The 17,656-nt window shown below is 46.6% G+C and overlaps 1 protein-coding gene across 2 annotated transcripts; it reads left to right on the forward strand.

Moving 5' to 3' along the window:
- The first annotated feature begins 1,496 nt into the window (after window positions 1-1,496).
- Window positions 1,497-16,716, forward strand: LOC119407149 (activating signal cointegrator 1 complex subunit 1). Of its 2 annotated transcripts, XM_049420253.1 has the most exons (9): window positions 1,497-1,713; window positions 1,749-1,912; window positions 2,874-3,009; window positions 4,709-4,806; window positions 6,532-6,707; window positions 8,713-8,846; window positions 12,120-12,260; window positions 12,911-13,130; window positions 16,412-16,716. In XM_049420253.1, exons 2-9 carry the CDS (start codon window positions 1,765-1,767, stop codon window positions 16,547-16,549), a joined length of 1,191 nt encoding a protein of 396 aa, XP_049276210.1. In that variant the 5' UTR covers window positions 1,497-1,713; window positions 1,749-1,764; the 3' UTR covers window positions 16,550-16,716. The 2 variants fall into 2 exon arrangements, with proteins under 2 accessions (XP_049276210.1, XP_049276211.1); XM_049420254.1 differs by lacking the exon at window positions 1,497-1,713 and having other exon boundaries at window positions 1,852-1,916.
- Window positions 16,717-17,656: the final 940 nt, after the last annotated feature.

Below are 17,656 nucleotides of genomic sequence, written 5' to 3' on the forward strand. Positions count from 1 at the left end.
GCAATGGGAGCCTCCATCTCCGTCACAATGGCAAACCTGACCATGGAACATATAGAAAGGGAAGCACTTGGCTCCTTCTCGCCGCGACCCAAGCTCTTTCTTCGCTACGTGGACGATTGCTTTTGTGTCGTGAAGACATCTGAAATTGAAAACTTCAGACTGCACCTAAATTCCGTTCACCCAGCCATACAGTTCACGGTCGAGTGTGAACGCGACCGCACCCTCCCCTTTCTCGACGTCCAGGTGGCAAGAAGGGGCAGTGACTTGGAGTTCTCCGTTTACAGGAAGCCGACGCACACCGGCCGGTACCTTCAATACGATTCGTCCCATCCCTCCACCCACAAGGCCTCCGTTGTGTCCACATTACTTCAGAGAGCCAAAAAGATATGTTCCACTGACACGGAACGCCGGAAAGAAGAGGCCCGCGTAGTTGCGGACCTCAGAAAAAACGGTTATCCCAGAAATTTCATTCGATCCGTCGCCCGCCGCGCAGAGAAAAAGAGGTTACGCGACTCCCAGCCAGCATTGACGAACAGCTCTCCAAAACGCGTGTCGGTCCCATACGTCCAGGGAGCCAGCGAGGCGTTGGCTCGGATTTTTAGGAAAGAAGGCGTGCACATCGCGCACGTGCCTTCATGCACGCTGGGCCGCTTCCTTCCCCGCCCGAAAGACCGACCAACAAAAGACAGGGCGCCCGGCGTCGTTTACAAAATACCGTGTGCCGACTGCCCCTCGTCATACATCGGCGAGACCAAAAACTTCCCCGAACGGATTAGGCAACACGTCAACGACGTCCGTAAACTCAACAAAGAACGCAGCGCCGTCGCCGAGCACGCAGAGACGTTTGACCACAGAATAGACTTCAACGGAACCGCCATCCTCGAAAGTGAAACCAAGTGGAGGAGGAGGTTACTACTGGAGTCGTGGCATATACAGAGGACCACTCAAAATATCAACCGTTCACTCGGAACTCTCCCCCCGGTGTATGCGCATGGGCTACGCTCCTCGGTAATGCGTGGGGTCGTTAACCGCCGCGAGAGTGCCTTAAAGAGGCCGCTGCCAAGCCGCCGCAGTCCCCCCTGAGGAAGGAACCGAGCTGGTTCCGAAACGTCGGGTTTTTACGTGTCTTCGTAACTTTGGTTGGAGAATAAATATCAGTTATCTCAGTTTACTTACCCAACCAGACAGACTTCTGTCTAATGTTTACCTTCAATAATCGTCCACGTCTAAGGTGAATACCTCATTAGTATTTAGGACCTCATAGAAACTGATGTTGAATACATCACTCGGAAAATTATTATTGTGTGCTTATCGACACCATGATTAGATGTCATATAACGTACACCCATCTACGAAACGCAGTCGTTCGGTTCGTCCGGCAACGTTCGAGAAATCAAATTTTGCGCGTCTTTATTTCGTCATCGAAAATTGAGGTTCTTTGCACGCGGTGACGTCTCTGGTGACGTCAGCAAGCGCGTTCTCTGCGTTCTCCACGACAGCGGCACAGCGGCTCGCTAGCTGGCGGCCGGCTGACTGCCGTGTTCTACTCTTCACGGTCTTCCTTTCTCCTCATTCGAGTTAACTTACTTCTAACGTTAATTTCTGACGTTGCGCACGCTCTACATTTCGTATGATTTCGCTACTGGCTTGTATAGTCAGTATAGTATCGTGGCTAGCTCGCCTGTGAAAGCCGTGAAAGCTGCACGTCGTTCCCTGAATCACGGCCGCTGGATAAAAAGCGGCCGTGCCTGAATAAACGCGGCCATGGTGGATGTTCTGAACTGCGAGCTACTGTGGATCAACGGGTCTTGCTACCGCAAACTGACGCCGATTAATCGGTTTTCGCCGTCAGAAAATGTGGACGTTGCGGACAAATGCCACGAAGTTGTCTACGATGTTGGTGCAAGCGGTGGTGAGTGAGTGTTCCTGCAGGTGGGCAATCGAACGCGCCGATTAGTTTAGTGAAGTCAATAAAGTTGTTTCTCGCTTAGTGCAGTGAAGTGTTTGTAAACTTATATCCACGTAAGATTATTGCAGATCAACAGTAAGTGTATATTCTACTTAAGTTCTTGCTATTGCGTTCCTAAGCTTTGGGAACGCACGGAGGATCAGCTGAGTCGTGTTGCCTAAGGTGCCAGATAAAAATGATTGTGCGAAGATTTAAAAGCGTGGCCCATCATTCGAAACCGAAAACCCCAACTGTCACATACCGGTGTCACAAGGGCACTTCCGTCTGATCGCGATCAAGACGATCGCGATCTGCGCCATACTCTATCCAGATTAGTTTCAACCATGTTGCAGCGACCACTCTTGATCGCAGTTAAAATAAAACCAGTGTCACACGGGCACATTTGATCCCAATTGGGCCCTGATCTAGATCGAATTTCTTGATCGTGATTGGCTCCTTTACGCAAGCTGCGGAAGGGAGCCATTCACCGTAGAGCAGTGTGATCCTGATCAGACTTTATCGTGATCAGCAGCAAACCGTGTGACACTGGCATAAAAAATACGATCAAAATTGACCACGCGACACCAGCATTTGTGGCAGGCATTGTGCTTGCTAACCTAGCTGTTCACAGAAAAATAGTTTGGGGCCGTGCTTGCAGCGCAACTATTCGAACATGTGCGTACAGCTGCTGTGAGACTTGATTTGAACATGCGAGACGCGTAATACCTGCTTAACTTTAACAGACATTAGCCATAGGCAACAAACATTTAAGCCTTTGGAAGGAAGGCACTTTAAAGCTAATAGTTCAAGCAATGCGATACATGAGCTTGATTGACTTTGGCATTATAAACCAATGCTAATCGTCTAGTTACTGTGCATGTGTTTTACTACGTACCCCTGATGGCCCTGTTTTTTATCGTTGCAGTAACTTCCTATGACGATGAGCCGACTTGCTTGGGGCCTAAGCCGAAACCTCGGCCAGTGTCGAACGACAACAACTCGGACGGAGGGCCGAAAGGATTCTTCCGCCGGACGCACTACGTGCCGCAAAAGTTCCTTCCGTATGTCAGCAACGTTCTGCCGTTACGTCTCGCTTACTCGGAGATTACACATTAGACACGAGTGAACTGTGTAGCGGAGGTACTGTAATCTTACGTGTGCTTGTATATAACACATTGCACATTACGTCGCGGGAAGGAGCTGCTAAACCTTGCTAATACCCAAACCTGGCAGCCATGCTAATGGCACTACAGGATATTATCACGTATGTCAGTGCTTTTATGATGGTAGTTTTTCAGTTGATTATCGCTCTTGTTGGTTTGTCTCTTGCCACAAGACGCACCTGTTTAGCTGTCACACTCAATACTTACGCAGTTTCTCAACGTGCTGGTACTCTATGATGCAGGCCATGATGACGTCAACGCAGACTATTCATATGTATTGCGTGTGTTTGTATAGTAACTCATTTTCGAAAATAACAATGTTTTTTGGATGAATGTACTCCGCATAACCAGAAGTAAGGGTTAGTAAGAGGTTCTAACTTTTCTTGACATGGAATGGTGTTTGAAGTTTGTGGGGTCAAGCCGTGAATTGGTTGTATCTGCTGAATAATCTCTACATGGTGACTTCAGCCCACTCATTGCATCACAACGTTGTGTGCACTCAACTGAACAACGCTATGCCCGCTGCATTCCTCAACAAGGAATCGAACCACAGGGTTTCTGAAATGTCAACCATGCCAAATCAACCAGCGTTTTTCTGACCATCATAAATGTGGCTGAAAAAATTTCCACGTTTTTCTTGAAGTTCAAAACTCGTTCTTCTCGCTTATTTCTGTTGCCAAAAATTTTCCTGCCTACTTGTGACAGTCTGTAGCTTTGCGCCGACTGAGCTAGAGGGCATCAAACAACAATTTTTTTCTAAGGCCGTTTGTGTGATGTACTTGATAAAATGGTGTTTGCGGCAAGCTTATGAACTGGTGTAACTGTAAAAATATTGACATCCTTATGTATGAGGGCTTATGGCATGAGCAAAATTGAATAAAGTCTCAAAATTTGACATTTTTTTCCGGGAACCGGGCAAATTTAAAGAGCTCAAGTAAAATATGTGTTAGTGGCCTGTTCAACATGCTAAAAAAGAAAAATAATTTAGGCACTGAAGGTATAGCAGATCGTCTGGAAAAAAACTGGGGATTTTAATTTTTTTTATAAAAGAGCTCTGTATTCAACGTACAGAAAACTCGCTTTGGTGGTCGGACTAAAAATATGCGTTATACCTCATTAGAAAGCTCTACGTATTAGCTAAGCATATGCGAAGTTACAAGACGGTATTATTTTTTAAACTCAAGAAATATTTTTTCTTCTTGACGCAACTCAAGCGGCATGAAGCATTCGCAACTGTGATCATCAGCCCAGGCCCGCTGACCTGGAATGCAGACGGCAAACTTGGAACCGTCTTCAAAGCTATCAAAAAGAAAAATGGGTTACCATCTGTGTTTTAGTGCCAACAAGGGCACGTTACAAGTACGCTGGAAAAACGCTGGATGATTTGGCACGGAATGACCCCTAATACGCCTTTTCGACTCGATCGGTCAAATTTTCGTGTGCACCTGCTGTATTTCGTCGCTGGAGCAAACATAGTCCATCCAAGTTTAGCCTGTGCTTTGCATTCATCGAGCACTTCTCGACTTTCAAGTACTGTACTGCCTTGGTGGGCTATGTACTCACCATTTCTTGACCTCTTTTCTGTTCTCTCTCGAAGGCGGCTCTGTGGGAAGAAGCATGCTGTCAGGATTCAGATGGAACGCGATACCAACACCCAAATCAAGGTCCCCCAACCAGATTCGTGCGAGGATGTTAGTAAGTGAACTTCTTTGTTTTGAACTTAGGGGGCGCTGCAGTATTTTTCACGTCACTGCCCCCTTATAAAGGGGACGCTTATACAGTGAAACCTCGGTGATACAAATCTCACGGGACCACCAAAAATATTCGTATCATCCGAAATTCGTATCACCAGAAAGCATGGAAAATTAGCATGCGACAAAAGAAAGCTGGCGTACATTTTCATTTATTGTTTTTCAGGGCCGCAGCAACGTCGGGAAGAACCCTGAATGATTGTCAGTTAAGTTTTTAGATGTCGGCAATCATACCAGCACTCGTAAATACACGGCCCGTGCGCCTGTATTTAATTAATGAACCAGGTGCGTTGTGACCCACGGGCCACGACAACAGTAGCTCCTGCCAAAATTTTAGTATGGTTTTTGCATGACACCGGAGTACTGCAGCGAAAGTAACGAAAGAAGCGCTTTTACGCGATGGATCAAGGCCAGAAAATTACAAAACCACATGTTATGATTTTTTTATTGAGGAGGTGTTGGGGATGTTTTTGGGAGATTTACGGCCGTGCCTGCACAAGTGCGACCTCAACGGTCGCGCATGTTGACGTTGTGAGGCCTGAATCCTTCGTCAAGACCGTCCTCACCTTCTTTGCGTTCCTCGTCCACCTTTCATAGGATGTCTAATGCACGAGGAAGGCGCGTGTAAACAAAGTACAATGGCAGCAGCCTGCGTCGACGCGTTAGAAAAAAGAAAGCATGGCGCTAATGTCCTCTGTAATATAAACGCTAAGGCACACGGAGGCACATAAGAGCCTCAAAGATTCGCACACACAATCTCGGAGGCTGTGACGCATCTCTGAAGGTTTATTCTGACCGTAAGAAATGTGTTTTTCTTACACCATGATTTTGACGATTTTCCGGTGCAGCGCGGACGCCCACGCTTGCGTTCCCGTGCTCGCACGTGCTTGGCGCGTCTTCCACAACAGCGCGGACAGCACCTCTTCGTACCTGCCGGTAGCGTACGTTCGTATCAAACGTCGCTGGGGGAAAATCAATTCGCAAGAACCGTACTCCATTACATTGCAGACCAATGGGCCTTAGCCAAGACCAACGAAAAATTCGTATCACCCCGAAATTCGTATGAGCTGTGATCGTATCACCGAGATTTGACTGTATGGCATCCATCCATCCGACGCAGTCGATCTGCACACCAAATGACAAATAAAACTGACATAGTTTTATTTGCCCCTATGTGATCTGGTTCACTTCATTCTATTTGGTTATATGTCTCTTGGTGCTGTTTTGTCCCTTTGTCTGTTAGTTTTGACAACACAAGACAATTATGTTCTGTTTCCAGAACGATTGTTATATACTTTTTTCCACATCTGTAATAGCCCTGTGTAAGGGCTCACAGTATCTGTAAATAAATAAGTAAAGGAATAAATAAATAAATAAATAAACAAATAAATAATTGTATGTATAGCATTGCAACTACAGTGAGCTATGTAAGTTTTAATTCATGTTTCACTGCGAAGAAATTGTGCAATTTGTGCGAGTTAGCTTCTTCTTTCTTTGTCAATTTGTGATAGGCACTAAAGATGGAAGCCCCCCTCCAGTGCCATATTTGGTGTGTGTGTCTGTGTGTGTCCCTTCCCTAATGTGAACCCTGTGGACCATTATGCATTAGCCAATACCGATTGTCCAGAACCCGAGTACAATTCAATTGTCCTTATCTGCCGGTTCGCAGTTATCATCGGTCAAACGGAGGAAGACGTGGAGTCCGCTCATCTTCGGATATCGGCCACCGTGTGCGGCATGCGGCAGCACGAGCACTACACGCACTTCGTGTGCTTTCCCCTGAACAATCCAAAGCTTTGCAGCACTCTGGAAGAGTTTAAGGAGATTGTCAACAAGTCGTGCACGGTAAGAATATGGCGGGCGCAAGCCGACGCGAAGCCTAGAATGATTGAAAGCTGACCTACTCGGTAGGGATTTGTGATAAATAATTTGCACAGCTTGCACTGACTCACGCAAGGCTGGGGCAGAGCAGAGCTGGTCGGCACTCGGCTGGTCCTGGCTTGACTAGGCGCACGTGCATTCACACGCCGATGCAGGAAGTGTTCACGTGATCTCATTGGAAATCATGAATAGTGGCTAGGTATCAATCAGGTTCGATTGGGAATCGCTTGGCAATCACAGCACCAAGTAGCTTAATTATCTTAATTAGCATAATTATGCAAATTAGGTTACTTAGTATAATTTGCATATTCGAGATTTGATCTTGATCAGCTTGCATCCCAAGTCAACCTAGGCTTAATTAGCACTAACTAGGCACAGCCTTAATTAGGATTAGCTTGGCTCGTCTTGCCCAGCTCTGCATGACTAGGCACATCAGAATCTCAGCTCGGCTTAATTTGGATTAATTAGTCTTTGACTTAATCAGCTTAATTGTGTTTAGCTAATTAGGTATTACCATGCTCAACTAGGCTTAATTAGGCTTGGCTTTGATTATCTTGGCTTAAAGGCACAGCTATGCTTAACTTGGCTTGACATGGCTGTGCCGGCATGATGCTGATAATTTCTTGTCTACATCGCGAACTGGACAAATGGCGGGCATATCAACTCCACTGTAAAAGACAATAGATGTGCGAACACGGACACAAGAGAGAAGTCGGGACAATGCAAACGCCGGAATTTGTGTTGTCCCGACTTCCTTCTTGTGTCTGTGTTTGCACACCTACCGTCTTTTGTGATGGAGCAAAGCCATTTCGCAGTCCGATAAGCGGTTGTCACGGTAACCCGGTGAACTATGTATGTCGCACTGGTGAGCTCAAGCATGGGAGAGTAGCACCTTATTTGTAAACTGGGGCAGCTGCAAAGACACTCAGTCCAGGGCCTGGCTAGTGTGACTCCTTAGCGCTGCGCTGCATAGCCTAGCAAGTACCGTTGCACTAGCAAAGGACAGTCAAACCTCAATATAACGAATGCAGCTATAAATAAGTGTCGGTTATAACATCTTGATTGAAAAATACAGTAAAATACTGAGCAAGTGCCGCCCCTCAGCAAGTCGAAATTACCAGCAAAGTGGAGGCGGTGCACCGACATTGAAGATGCCAGTGGCAGAGTTTTCCTGCCAGAAAAAAACAGAGTGCGTGTGGACTTCCCCAGAAGTCTCATTTGTGGCAGGGTGCATTGTGACGGCTCGCAAACAAAAGAAACACAAAGGAAACACTTTGTGTTGCCTTTGGCAAACACAAGGTCAACCACAAGGACCACGGGAAGAATGGCATGGAAGCACCTCCAATGATGAGCCAGCGCAACAGCTCTAAGCAACGAACACTGATCTCAGAGGGCTTGCTTTAGCCGACTACATCGTCGCCATAGGTACCATCTTGGAATACAGATCCCAAAGGCCACGTTTTTGCTCGCGGGACTCTGAAAATTGTCACGGATGTCTTGCGCTAAGTTTAAGGTGTGATCATTATGCTGGTAAAAAAAATCAAATTTTGATGACAAATTTCAGGCGCAGGTGCTTAGAGATTGGGCCGCTAAGCAGGATTGGATGGGATTCAAGCAAGCCAGTGTTGCTTAACAAAACATGTTACGTTTTTGTGCAGTTCATACTGTGCAAAAGGTAATAACGCGACACAACGTGAGGAAACAAGAAGTACAGGAACGCGCATTTGCAAAGCCAGTGTTGCACGATTGGTGTGCGGAGCAGGAGTGGGTGGGTCGAGGAGAGGCTTGCTTCCCGGAAGGGCACGGAAATTTGAAATTAGCAGTGAAATAATTGCAGGGGTGTGCTTAATCGAAATTTTACAGTCGTCTTGCCATTAAACCTCTTCACCATCGCTACACTGTGACAGTGTGTGAGTCGAAGACTTCCTTGGTGCTAACTGCCCATTTTCTACTGGCTGTGTGCACGCAGGGTCGAGGCCTGGATCCGAACCTGTTTGTGAGCAAGCAGAAGTTGCACCTCACCATCGGCATGCTAGTGCTGCTCGATGCCAAGGAGTGCAGCATGGCACAAAAGGTGCTGGAGGGCTGCAAGGACTTGGTCACGTGAGTATGCTCAGCTCGTATAATGTAACAATTCATTCAGCTCCATTCAACTCGCGTGATAGTGTGAGAACTTCAAGGGGCCCTGCAGCACTTTGCCAGGTTATCATCGAATGGCTTCGTTAAAAGAGTTTACTGCCTCATGAATCGACTGCCGCAAAAATTTTTAGCATCCGTCAAGTACGAGCAGAGTTACAGGGACTTGTCGGACGCTTTAAGCACTTTCTCTCTCCTTTTGTACCAGTGAGCGCGCTAAAGCGATATAAAAGCTACTCAGGGGAGAGATGACAAGGGGGCAAGAAGATGCGTCCATTCGTCAGTATGAATCACGCCTTTCAGCACTTTCCCTTTTTTTTTTTCTTGAAACGCGTGACTCACTTTCAGTGTGATCGCAAGCGCGCGTGTGGGCACGTAGCGGTCTCTCACGGCAACCTCTGTAACTATGTAGCTCACGATGCTCAAATCAGCCAGTGGCCATGAATTTGGGTATACACTGAAACCTTGATATAACGAACGTGGATATAACGAAATATCGGTTATAACAAAGTAAATGAAGAACAGTCTTTCTTTAAATGTTAGGACAGGCATGTAGCCAGGGGGGGGGGAGCCCCCCCCCCCAGAAATTTTTGTGATAGGGGGGGGGAGCCCCCCCCCCCCCCCCAGAAATTTTTGTGATACATGGTGTTTTACCGAAAGTAATGAAAATAGGCGTTTTTCTCAAATAGTCAAGGCTTTCGGCAAGTGCCCCCCCCCCCCCCCCGAAAAAAATTCCTGGCTATGGGCCTGTGTTAGTAATATACGTTCATAACAAATTTTTGGATATAACGAAGTTATTTTCGTGTAAGGTGTAACTTCGTTATAAGGAGGTTTGAGTGTATGTCACGGTCATTTGGGTATATGGCCTCATTTGTAGAAGGAAGAGGGAACGATTTCTTGCTGACTTTGAAAATTAATTGTAAATTCCAGGCCACGTGCTGCGCTATAATTTGGCTTGCGTGTTCTCAGGAGCCTCGACTACCAATCAGCGGCGTTTTCTGACCATGCTGAAAAAGTGTTGCGGGCCCCTTTAAGGAAGGGACAACGATGGAGACTGAGTGAAAAGCGCACTCTTTTCACTATATTTCTCTTGTTATCTCCCCAAACCACTCCAATATTTTTTTTTTTAACATTTCAAGTGAGCACTGGCATGGAGTTCAGAATGCCGTCACAACCTACAATGCAAAACGTGGCAGCACTACAAGCTGCGGGCATGCCGCAACATAGAAGAACAATCCTGCGTTCCTCTCGGGGCCTTTCAGTTTCTCCAGAGTTGGCCGTGATGTCAGCACCCACATCTCGTCACGTCAGCACCAACAAGAACCTGTTTGTCTGCAGCAGATGTACGCATACTCCCTGCTCTTCCTCCTTGCACGGCAAGAAGGTGCACTCTGCGAGTACGAGAGATGAACCGACAAATGGATTGTAGTGAAGAAAAGAGTGCAAACGAGTGAGGGCCACGTTTCAATCGTCAAACACGTGTAACTCCGCTGTTACGGCACCATTTTGAAAAACTCTCACGGCTGTGTACGTGTTCGTTGTAGACTTGTGCACAACTGCAACACTACAACTAAACTTCCACCTCTGGGTGGTCTAGGGGCCCTTTAAGTTTTCACGTTGTTACATGAATTGCAGTGAACTAACTAGTGCAGCAAGCAACCATTCTAGCTCTAGTCTTTTTCTTCTCTTACCATCTATTGTTCAACATCAGCCGATTTTAGTGGTAAGAGACAGCTTTAGCTTGGCGTACACAAGGCTCTGTGGGCACAGCATCTTAGTGCGTGCCATACTTTATTCATTCTCTCTCCCACGGCGTTGGTTTATACCAGGCTCAACAACTGAGAATTGGATTCTGCGTAAGTGTCAACAGCTTTTGCCTTGGATGGATGGGGCTGTTCCTTCTGATTGGGCAGCGGCTCACGCCCCCTAGCCGTAACTCAGAATGACGTACTAACTTTATGGAGTGAAAGACTAAATTTCACTACTGCCTTGATTTTAGCCACCAATCAGATAACTACACAGCCTCTTGGTTATTTCTACCTGCTTAAAGTCTATTTTGCCTTCAGTGCCCCTAAACCCCGATGCTTTCAGCCCCATTGCCTTGAACTGCAGGGTGAAGCCCTTTACAGAAAAGTATCGGGTGTTCGGCCGTTTCCTCCTGCTCTCCACACACACCGCATAGTGTGTGTATCCCTTCGTACTCGGCTCGGTACCTCTTCGTCTGCAGCACTCCCGTCCTGGCTTCAAACAACGTGCACTGACTTGCATGCTTGTGTCTGCGCCATCTAGTGACTAAACAATAAACCGCAATAACCATATCGGTTGCTACAAGACATTTCTTGCGCACGACTTTTGTTTCCATTTGCCGTAACCACTGCGCTGTTGTTGCTCACGGCCACCTTGGCCATACTGCTTTTGGCAGATTAAGACTTTGCAAGAAAGCCACGCAATGGTCGTAGCGTGTGCAACTACTGCTTGCATCTCTGATACTTTGAGTGCATTCTCACTCCCGCTAGCATATTGGATATGCAAAGTTATTGCATCAACAAAAGAATTGATGTCTGGGCAAGTTAGAATTGGTTATGCATCTTCAAAACGGGCGGCGCAAAAACAAGGACAAAGGAAAGACTACACACCACAGAGCGCCTTGCGTATTGCATCAACTGTACTCGGTTACAGCCTAAGCAAAAACGTAAGCTCCGCCCACAGCTATCACTGTCCCTCCCAAAGAAAACATGCATAAGTGCTCTGTCCAATAGCGCTTACTCATCTTCGTGAGGTCAAGCACTTCTCGAGTGTTTCAGATAGTTGATTTTTCCATAGTGACCCACTGGTTTTAGGTTGGAAACTTGAACGTCCTGGTAAATTTCATCAGGAATTATGACATTGCTGCTCTGCTAAACCTAATGTTTGAGCTAATAATGACGTACCTGCAGTTCCTAATATGCGTAGTGTTTACATTACCAAGAAAAAGTACTTGCGGTTTGAGCAGAAACTAGCTGGCACGACAGTCTTTCACAGGTAAAGGGCAGGTGTGCCGTGGTTCTGTGGGCTGAGCTGCCATTTTGTCTTAGGTTGTAGTAACGGAGTGTAGTCCGCTGGCCCCCTTCTCTTCCCCGTGATGCAGGACCCTGCATACACCTGTGATGCACAGCCGTGGGAAGTTTGAGGCACTTACCAGAAAGTGGGTCAACGGGGAAGCCCCTTTGCCAGATTTCCTCTTCTTTCTTTGCACAACAGGTCAATCTTGCAAGACGAGCCCCTGATGGTGCGCGTACATGGCCTGGAGATCATGAACGACGACGAGAGCGAGGTGGACGTGCTCTACGCCAAGGTGTCGTCGTCCTGCAACAAGGAGGGACCGCCGCGATCTCCCGAGAAGTGAGTTTGTGGAGCAGGAGGGAGGGGCAAAGAATCGAGAATGTCGCCCGCCTTACCCCTCGTGATGCAAATTATCACCGGGGGCGAGGCGCTCGAAAGGAAGAAACTCTGGTGATGCAAAGCATCAGTGGGGTTCTTTGCATCACTGGGATTCTTTCCATCATCAAGGTTCTTTGCATCAGCAGGGATGTTTGCTGTGCAGGGTGTCTGCACAGAAAGTTGGTAGTATGTTGGTTTCGGATGCTGAATTGTCGGTCACCTAAAGCTAAGTATGTAGTGGGTACTTACGCATTTTGCCCCCATGAAACATGTGACTATTGCAGCAAGTTAGCATGATATGCACAGCTGATTCTCGCACATTAATCTGTTATAACCCTGTCTGACTGTATTGCTGACAGCCTGCCATGGTAGCTTAGCGGCTAAGGAGCTGCACTGCTAAGCTCAGGGTTGTGGGTTTGATCCCAGGCCATTACCGTTACATTTTGATGAAAGTAACATGCAAGAAGATCTGTACGCTTAGATTTAGGCGCACGTTAAAGAACCCAGGTACTCAAAGTTAATCCGTAGTCCACCACAATAATGTATTTTATAATCATATCGTGGTGTTAGACCCCAGTGTCTAATTAAATTTTTATTGCTACTGAGTGCAGGTGCAGGCTGCAGCAGCTTGCTGACACCGTGGCCCAGCGCTTCTTGGACTCCGGGTTCATGCTGCGTCAGCAGGAACGGGGTCGCGGACCCGACCACGTCAAGCTGCACATGACCGTCATGAACACCCGACTGCGCGAGCAACGTTTTGCCACCGAGAACACGACCCTGCCGCCCGCGCGCAAGCCCCGCAACTCCTTTGACGCCAGTGCCATCATGAAGGTTAGTGCACTTAAAGGGCCAGCGCAGAACTCCGTGGTCCAGAATTTGTGATGAAGGGATAACTGCGCAAATGTACAATGTGAACAGACTATTGCTAGAATTTTGTGAATAAGTGTTGTAATAAGGAAGGTACAGGGTATAGAACAACTTTCTTCAGCTCGTTTCGGTTTCTCGCTTCACCTGCCCGCCCTTCTCTGCTGTGATGAGGGGTAGGCGTAGCCCATTGTCGTGACTACACCCACTCTGGCAGCGTACACTCAAACCTAGCGGAAAGAAAACAGCGCAAAAGACGGAGCACAAGAAGAAGGAACCACAAACAGGTTTTCTTGTGCTCCGTCTTTTGCGCTGTTTTCTTTCCGCTATGTCGTACCAAAACACCCAAGCATCCACTTTAGCTACACTCAAACCTCTATATAACGAACATGGATATAATTAATTACCAGTTATAATGAAGTAAATGAAGAATTATCTTGTCATGGACACAGTGTTAGGAATAAGCAATTATAATGAATTTTTAGATATAATGAAGCTGTTTTCGTGTCAGATGCGAATTTGTTATAGTGAGGTTTTAGTGTAACACGATGGCGGTGATTGCGCCATTGGCAAGCAGCCAATGACTGAGCAAGGCTTCCCATATGTGTCGTTGGTACCAGAGCGGCACGGTGGGCGTGGTAACTGCGTGGCCAAAACTGCATCACCGCAGGGTCTTGGGAGTGCAGAGGACCAATCAAAGTCTGTGCTACGTAAGGTTGCCCATGGGCAACATTACATCACTTCGCGGGCGAGGACTGGACAGATGCTGGAGAGGGGCATTGGAATTGTTTTCTGAAATGGAGCACGGCACGCAGCGCTGCGATATTTACAAAATGCGGTCGCCATGGCCTTCTGCACGAATTGGCTAACTTGTTCGAGAGATGTAAAAAAAAATCAACAAATCTGAGCCTCTTTACTAGCCCTTTAAACACGTTTTATTACTATGAATGCTACTCCAATACAGCTTGCATTATGATAATGTGGAAAATGTCAAATCTTTCCCATCTTTTTCTGTGGCACTGCACTTTCTGTTTATGCATATTTTCGCAGAGGACCATTAAAGTTCACCTAGAACTTAAAGGGCCAGCACAGCTAGCGTCTTGACCACAGCCATTTTTCTTTATAGAGCCAACATGTGCTCTGAATTTTTCATTTTTCAAAGCTAGCAAGGAATATAACCATTTGCCCACATCCATCATGACCGTTGAGTATGCCACCATGTTCAAGACTGCGTTATACATAATCATCTACATTTATAATAAATTAGTCCTCAATTTTTCTTCTATTGTGTGATTGTCGCCTATCTGTTGTACGTGTAACTAAGATAACCATTTGGGCGTGATGTCAAGATGAACTAAGCTTCTAGCACGTAAGATCAGGACATAAGAGAAACATGAAACACACGAGCACTGAGGTACAGATTTTATTTCCGCAGGCTGTGCACACGTGATGCGTAACAGTTTTTTTTTGCCTACATCTGTGGTAACTTGGTTCGAAATAAAAGACATTGTATCTCATGCAATGAAATAAAAATTGGGGGACGCTTAAGCTTCGCCTTTAAGAGTTGAACGCAATAGCGTTATCCTGCCCCTAGTGCGCTCTTCGAACACTACGAGTGTTTAAGAGAATGCGCGCACTAATGTGTGTGCCTTATGTAATGGGTAGCATGCTTTAAACCAGGAGCAATTATGCGCGAGAAACGTCTTCGAAGTTGCGATGCACCCACTACGTGGTCTTAAGGGAATACGCGCAGTAATGTGTGTGCCTTTTGTAATGGGTGGCTCTCTTTAAACCACCAAGTCGTTATGATATTGACATGGTGTGACGCTCGAGGGAAATGTACGCTCGTACCACGCAATGTTACTGCGTTATTACATCTCGTACTGTGACACCTGTATACAGGGCGCGTATTTTTGGGAAGCATGAAAGTTGGTTTCAGTGCAACTCCAAGCAGAGGCGTGGCTGTGTGGTAGAACACCTGCTTGCCACGCAGACGGCCTGGGTTCGATTCTCACTCGGACCCAACATTTTTATTATTTATTTTATTTGCAGCTTTTTCGATTTTTCGGTCACGGACAAGATGATGATTTTTCGCTCACAACCAACGGCGCCGACGCCGACGGCGGAATTTCTGCGATACGAGCTCTTTAACGCTATCGCGTTAAAAACGTTGTGCTCGTACATCTGAAGCCTCTTTGTCCTCGGCACTCAGTGCTAGAAGCTCAAATCATGGCGTGCAATTTTTAACGAACAGTCGCCAATCTATTATGCCAGCTGCACAAGATTACAACAGTGCTGTAGTGAATGCACGCTGTAGTGAATGCACTGCATCTCTTCTCTCTCTCTTTTTTTTTTTTTTCTCTTTCCTCCATTCTATTTCTCGTCTTTCTATTCCCCTTCCCCGACCCCCCAGTGTAGGGTAGCCAACCGGAAGTGTTTCTGGTTAACCTCCCTGCCTTCTCCTTTTTCTGTTTCCTTCCTTCCTTCAAGCTTTCAGAGTATTTAGTCCAATGGAATAGTAGTACTTGTGTTCAGCACTTTGAGAGGTTTTTGAGTGACATTTTGTAGCGAAAGCTGTTATGAGATCACAACAACAGCCGAATTTGGCAACGTAGTTGTTGGCCGCCGGTGTCCGTAACGCCTATCACGATTCGAGCACGATTTGAACCCACGCTCTCTGCGTGGCAGTCGAGTATTCCACCACAGAGTCACACCGGTGCTTGAAACTCCTTTGCAAAAGACCCTATGCAGGCCTCATGTCGGGCAAAAAATTGTGTCAACAGATATGATATAGCATGGTAGAAGAGTAAAATAACAGCACGCGTCACACCATGCAAATTGCGCGACGCGTGGGTGGTTTGAAGCTCCTCACCCATTACAAAGGGCTCAGCCATAATTCTTCATAGTAATCAGCCACAGCATCAACAAAGTGCACATAATGCCTTCCGGATACGTAGCGGGTACCTTGCTTCTCTGCAGAACGACGAATAATGGCATAATGGGTACTTCCCTACTTCGCAAAATTATGATTTATGGTGTAGTGGGTAGCTTGCAACTGTAGTTGTAGTAGTTGCCCTAAGGAAGTTTACAACAGGCTGCTACTTTAGTTTTCGCCGTGACTGCACTGCTTGTTCCGTGTAGGCCTGGCGTTGCTTTTTTTTTTTTTTTTTTCAACAAGGGTAGTGATATTTGAACATGCGGCCACAATGTGTTTAAATGTTATGCTTCCTCCCTCTGTGATTATGCAGCGGAACCGCGACTTCAGCTTCGGGCGTGTTCACGTTCCCAGCATTAACGTGGTCGATCCGCACAACTGCGACACCGACGGATTTTACAAGAGGATAGCCGCACTTGTTCTGCCAAAACAGCAGCAGCAACAGCAGTGACAGTCTGAGCCATGGAATCCCATGACAAGTCATCTTCCTGAATTGTACAAATGCCTGTTGGTTATCATGATTTGTGTACTCGCGAAGTAGACCGTGTCTGTGATACACAGTTTTCGGTTATCCTATGCATAATAAAGAATGCAAATAAAGCCTTGTTTTTCTTTTCATGTTGCTGTGTCATTAATAATTTCAAGTAAACACCATAAAGGCATGTACCAGAAGCGTAGCCAAAAATTTTTTTCGGGGGGAGGGGGGGTTCAACCATCCTTCTTGTCTGTTCTTGCGTTTATGTGTGCGTGTATATATGCACATGCAAAATCGAAAAATTCCGGGGGGTGGGTTCAAGCCCCCCCCCCGGATACGCCCCTGATGCATACCACTGTGAAACCTGCCTCAGTGTTAAGTGATACGGCAGTTTCAAGTTTATGGTACATCATTGTGCATTCCCGCCACGGTGGTCTAGTGGTGCTCGACTGCTGGCCCGAAGGTAGCGGGATCGAATCCCGGCCGCAGTTTTGATGGAGGCGGAAATGCTTGAGGCCCGTGTACTTAGATTTAGGTGAAAGAACCCCACGTGGTCGAAATTTCCGGAGTCCTCCACTTCGGCCCAACAATGATTGAAAATACCATTATGCATGCAGATCTTCCATAATGCATGATAAGGGCAAACAAAGATCAGGTGTATTTGTTATAATAGCACAAATATAGGCAAGGTATGATTTAAAAAGTATTGTAGCAAATAGCAGTCGACTTCCTAAATCACGATAGCTGTGATAAACGCGAACGTCGCAACGGAACACGACAAATTTCGCGAATCGGAATGACTTGCAAAATCGAAGGGTTTTCGATAACGCATTTTCTGCACGTTATTTTCTCACCATAAGTTATTGCATTATTGAAGGCTCGCAGAAAATGAAAACACGCGAGCTTGTTATACGTCACGAGTTGATTCGTGAAGGTCGTGTCACAGTAGACGGCTCTCAAGTGTTCCATTAGGCGAACTGCTGAATCGCTTCCGCTTGTTCTACTAGTACCACATCCGTAAATCGATCGCCGCAAAACATTTCAGCGGTGTGCGCTATACATTCCAGACCACTCGGTCGTAAG

The sequence above is a fragment of the Rhipicephalus sanguineus genome, chromosome 10, assembly GCF_013339695.2.
Source record: "Rhipicephalus sanguineus isolate Rsan-2018 chromosome 10, BIME_Rsan_1.4, whole genome shotgun sequence".
NCBI lineage: Eukaryota > Metazoa > Arthropoda > Arachnida > Ixodida > Ixodidae > Rhipicephalus > Rhipicephalus sanguineus.